Genomic DNA, 5988 nt, shown 5'->3' on the forward strand with positions numbered 1-5988 from the left:
ACAGGTGCTGACAAAGATGTGGTGAAAAGGAAACCCCTATATGTTGTTGGTGAGAATTCCCACCCTTATGGGAGGTTCCTGAAAAAAGTTAAAAATAAATCTACCATATGATCTAGCAATTCCACTTCCAGATGTATACACCAAGAAAATGAAAACAGGATTCTGATGAGAAATCTGCACTCCTGCGTTGATTGCAGTACTATTCACAATAGCCAAGATATAGAAACAACCCAAATGCCCATCACTGGATGAATGGATAAAAAATATGTGGTACAGGCAGCAGTTTGGGTGGTGGGAGCAATGGAAGGAGCAGCAGTGGTCATGCATCCCAGCTTCCAGAAGTCTCTCGGGACACCACCATGCAGGCACCAGCATCATGCTGACCCACTTTCATGATGCGGAAGAGGAAGAACAGCTCCATGGAAAAGGCAGTGAAGGACGAGAGCAAGAGGAGACCAGCAAGATTGTCGGCCAAACCTGCTCCTGCAAAAGTAGAATTGGAGCCAAAAAAGGTGGCAGGGAAGGATATACTTTCAGACAAAAAAGTGCGAACAAAGAGGAAAAGGGGAGCAAAGGGAAAATAGGCTGAAGCGGCTAACCAAGAAATGAAGAAGACTTACCTGCAGAAAATGGAGAAACTAAAAATGGGGAGAATCCAGCCTCTGATGAGGCAAGAGAGAAAGAGATCAACTTTGATTAATATTATATACCATATCTTATCAGTGACCCCTGTCTCCCTTCATGTACAATGCAGAGGAATACTTTTTATCAACTGTTTTGTAAATGCAAGTAGCTCTAGAAACATTTTTAAGGACAGAATCCCACCTCATCCCATTTTTTAAAAAAGTATAAATACTTTTTTTTTTTTTAAAGAGGTGAAATCATTTGCTGGTTGGTTGTTTTTTGGCACAACAGAAATGGAAGATGGGAAGTTTTGATTGTCTTGGGTGTCAGCTTAACATTCCATAGATGGGGTAGTTTTTATATCCTATGATACAAAGCATACTAAATGGCAATTTGGAGTCGATCGTGCATTTAACAAGTCTTGAACATTTTAAATGACTTCTATTCCCATGTTGTTTTTGGTAGAATTGTTTCCTAAGGAAAACCACTCCTTGATCTTGGCTCTCCCTGTGAGAACTTTGGGAGCTCTGGAACATCTTGGTCATGGTAGTCCACTTTTCTTAGCAACTTTGTTGATGTGCTGTGTGCAAGATTAAAAATTTGCATATGATCCCAGAATTTAACCTGTAAAAGCTGTAATCATCAAGACAATATGGTACTGACATAAAAACAGACACATAGATCAATGAAATAGAACAGAGACCCCAGAAATGGACCCACAGATATATGGCCAACTAATCTTTGACAAAGCAGGAAACAGTACCCAGTGGAATAAAGACAATCTCTTCAGGAAGTAGTGCTGGGAGAACTGGACAGCAACAGGCAGAAAAATGAAACTGGACCACTTTCTTACACCATACACAAAAATAAACTCAAAATGGATGAAAGACCTAAATATGAGACAGGAAACATCAAAATCCTGCAGGAGAGAACAGGCAGCAACCTCTTTGACCTCGGCCACAGCAACTTCTTACTTGACATGTCTTCAGCAGCAAGGGAAACAAAAGCAAAAGTGAATTATTGGGACCTCATCAAGATAAAAACTTTCTGTTTGGCAAAGGAAACAATCAACAAAATTAAAAGGGAACTAAAGGAATGGGAGAAGATATTTGCAAATGACATACCTGATAAAGGGTTCGTATCCAAAATCCATAAAGAACTTACCAAACTCAACACACAAAAAACAAATAATCCAGTGAAGAAATGGGCAGAAGACATGAATAGACACTTTTCCAAAGAAGACATGCAGGTGGCAAACAGACACATGAAAAGATGCTCCACTTTACTCCTCAAATACAAATCAAAACCACAATGAGATACTACCTCACTCCTGTCAGAATGGCTAAAACTAACAACTCAGGCAATGACAGATTTTGGCAAGAATGTGGAGAAGGGGGAACACTTTTGTCTTGGTGGGAATGCAAAGTTGTACAGCCACTCTGGAAAACAGTTCCTCAAAAAATTAAAAATAGAACTACCCTATGACCTAGTAATTGCACTACTGGGAGTTTATGCAAAGAATATAAAATGGCTGATCCAAAGGGGCACATGCACCCCAGTGTTTATAGCAGTGCTATCATTAATAACCAAATTATGGAAAAAGCCCAAATGTCCATCATCTGATAAAGGGATAAAGAAGATGTGGTGTACACACACACACACACACACACACACACACATACACACACACACCATGGAATACTACTTGGCAATGAAAAAGAATGAAATCTTGCCATTGGCGACAACATGGATGGAACTGGAAGATATTATGCTAAGTGAAATAAGTCAGTAAGAGAAAGACAGATATCATATGATTTCACTCATATGTGGAATTTGAGAAATGTAACAGATGAACGTAGGGGAAGGGTAGGAAAAATAAGATAAAAACAGAGAGGGAGGCAAGCCATAAGAGACTCTTAAATATATAGAACAAACTGAGGGTTGCTGGGGTGGAGGTGAATGGAGGGATGGGCTAAATGGGCAATGGGCATTAAGGAGGGCTATTGTTGGGATGAGCACTGGGTGTCATATGTAAGAGATGAATCATGGGATCTACTGCTAAAGCCAAGACTATATTGTATGTTAACTAACTTTAATATGAATTTTTAAAAAAGGAGGGGCGCCTGCGTGGCTCAGTCAGTTAAGTGTCTGACTTCAGCTCAGGTCATGACCTCATGGTCCATGGGTTCGAGCCCTGTGTCAGGCTCTGTGCTGACAGCTCAGACACTAGATTTGGTCTGCTTTGGATTCTGTGTCTCCCTCTCTCTGCTCCTCCCCCATTTATGCTCTGTCCCTGTCTCTCAAAAATAAATAAAAGTTTTAAGAATTCAAAAAATAATAAGGAAATTTAAGTATGTAGTGAATATGATATTAATTGTGAATTGGTGGAACTTAACAATGTAACAATGTATCAACATTTAACAATATTGGTACTTGATATGCTGTTAAGGAAAATTTGCCTCCAAATTTTAAGCTAGAAGATCACTGGAATAAGTTTTAGAAAAGAATTACAACTGCATGATTTTCTAGATTTCTGTTGTGTATATTAGGAATTGCATACAAATTGAAATGTGTGTACTGATCCTCAGAACAACCAATAAAAACTCAATTATGAAAGAATTTCTCAAAGCACAGTAAGAAGATGTGAAACATGCACAATAGAATATTATTCAGTCATGAGAAAGAAGTCTCCCACATGCAGAAACATGGATGGATCTTGAGCACATTATGCTAAGTGAGATAAATCAGACAGAGAAAGACAAGTACTGTATGATATCACTTACATGTGAAATCTAAAAAAGTTAAACCTGTAAAAAGCAAAAGTAAAATGGTAGTTACCAGGGGAGGGGATTGGGAGAGTAAGGGTGATGGTACTTAAGGGTACAAACTTATACCTAATGATAAATAAGCCATAGGGATCTAATGTGCGGTATAATTAATATAGATAAAATATTGCATCTCATCAATCACAGAGACATGCAGGTGGTTGAGTGGTAGCAGGTTGGAGACAGGTGATGACTGTGGTGAAATTCAGACTTACATTTTCAACAAAGTGTTGAGACGTGAGTTGTTTGGTTGTTCAAGCATACCTCAGTGAAACAGAGAGACCAAACGATGCCAGAAGTTGTTCAGTAGAAGCCTGGAACAAAACTGAGGCTTCTCAGAGGAGTAGAAAAGATGGTTAGCTCTGCTCTGTTTGCTCCAGAGAAACCTTCCAGCCTGATTCCTTGGATGCCTCCATTTGATACTTTCAGGAAAAAAAAAAAAAAAAAAAAAAAAGAGTGGCGCCTGGGTGGCTCAGTCGGTTAGGTGTCCGACTTCGGCTCAGGACATGATCTCATGTCAGGCTCTGTACTGACTGCCAGCTCAGAGCCTGGAGCCTGTTTCAGAGTCTGTGTCTCCCTCTCTCTCTGACCCTCCCCTGCTCACGCTGTCTCTCTCTCTCTCTCCTAGAAATAAATAAAAATATTAAAAAAAATAATAATAAAATTAATTCTTATTATAATAAGCTAACCATAGGAAAATATTTCATGTTTTCTACTAGGGAAACAGGGAATCCCTGCTCTGGACATGATTCTTTAGAGACCCAGAAATAAGTACTAACAGCTCTAACATCTAATCTAGCAGCAGGGAAGCCCCTTGGAACAAGTTAGTCTTTCTTTAAATCAATAGCATATATTAAATATCTTCTATTAGCTGAGCATTATGCTAGAAACTAAGAAAGAGAGGAGGACAAAACCAACAAAAGTAGTCCCTAACATCATGAAGCTAAGTCTGGAGATGACAGAACTTTAAAAAATGACTATGGTTCATTAATGAAGTAATTGCAAATATAAAGATACTTCAAAAGTGAAAGGGGCTTGCAAAGTACAAGGTGTAGGTAACTAAGCCTCCCAGTTGCAAGTCACTGTATATCAAAAACATACCAAATGATGGTATGTCAAAATCAGCCATCTTCTATACAAATTATTAATTAAGCATCCCCTGTCCTGAGATATGATTTCTGATAATGAGGAGGCATCTTTATTCTTTTTTATTCTTTTTTTTTTTAAATGTTTTTATTTATTTCTGAGAGAGAGACAGTGTGAGCAGGGGAGGGGCGGAGAGAGAGGGAGACACAGAATCTGAAGCAGGCTCCAGGCTCTGAGCTGTCAGCACAGAGCCAGACGCGGGGCTCGAACCCACGAACCCCGAGATCATGACCTAAGCGAAAGTCGGACGCTTAACCGACTAAGCCACCCAGGTGCCCCAAGAATTAATTTTAGATTAAAAATAAAATTCAGGGGCATCTGGGGGACTCAGTCAGTTGAGCATTCAACTCTTGGTCCTGACTCAGTTTCATGACTCAGGTCATGATCCCAGGGTTGTGGGATCAAGCCCTGCAGTCAGGCTGTGGACTGAGGGTGGAGCCTGCTTGAGATTCTCTCTCTCTCTTTCTGTCTTTGTCTCTTTCTCCCTCTGCTCCTCCCCTGTTCACATGCTCTCACTCTTTCTCTCTCTAAAAAAAACAACAACACAAAAATTCACTTTATTTGTTGAATATTGATTAATTGATTTTTATTGAATTGCTGTAGTCATATCTATAAACTTGAATAACTTACTCTAAAATTAAATGACAAAATTCATGTTTCATATTTGTTAAGGAATATTAATATTCAGACACTCTCATAATATTTTACATATATTATCACATTTAAATGGGCCACATTAATGAAGTTACAATTTAACTTATAAGAAAAGTAAATGAGGAATAATGGAAACATATTATACATATATTACTCTTCAGTGGGTTCACAGTGCTCAGAAAGCCATGCACATATGCAGTCAGTATGAGAAATAAACCACTATTAACTACTGTTTATGAATACATACAGCATCCAAATATTTCCTGCTCTTCCCATCAAATTTTATGTGCATAGAATCCTTCTTGAAAACATTATCTAGGAATCTTTTATTGTTTCAATCCCTATTTCACTACTGCCTTGTTCACCTAAGTCTTTTTCTTCATTCTCTGTTTTCCCCACCTTTGCCCAATCCTAGATATAGTCTTTTCTACATTCTGGAGTGTAGAATCTTGCTCCTGGCTGAGCAAGAGAAAAAAAAAGCTTAGAACATCAAAGTCCTCTCACTGGAGCAAGCCAATTCCTATTGTTCCATTGTTAACAGGAATTATGTTTTTGGTGTATTACTATGCTAAAGCTTTTCCCAAACATCCTCCCAAAGACCTACTTTCCAGGCTGAAAAAAGAAAGAAGATAATGAGGACAAAAGAAAAAAACATTCCTATGATATCACATCTATCATGTAATCTTTAAAGGAATCATGAAGAGTGGATTAAACTTTAGGCATTTGAAAAGTACTTTAA

At 38.5% G+C, this 5988-nt stretch overlaps 1 protein-coding gene across 1 annotated transcript; it reads left to right on the plus strand.

Moving 5' to 3' along the window:
- Positions 1-395: 395 nt before the first annotated feature.
- LOC120249035 (non-histone chromosomal protein HMG-14-like) lies at positions 396-700 on the plus strand. Its single transcript, XM_039257515.1, is given in 2 exon segments — positions 396-603; positions 606-700. Coding segments are annotated over 2 exon segments (303 nt in total).
- The last annotated feature ends 5288 nt before the right edge of the window (positions 701-5988 follow it).

Source organism: Hyaena hyaena, unplaced genomic scaffold (genome assembly GCF_003009895.1).
Source record: "Hyaena hyaena isolate Hyena2069 unplaced genomic scaffold, ASM300989v1 scaffold_627, whole genome shotgun sequence".
NCBI lineage: Eukaryota > Metazoa > Chordata > Mammalia > Carnivora > Hyaenidae > Hyaena > Hyaena hyaena.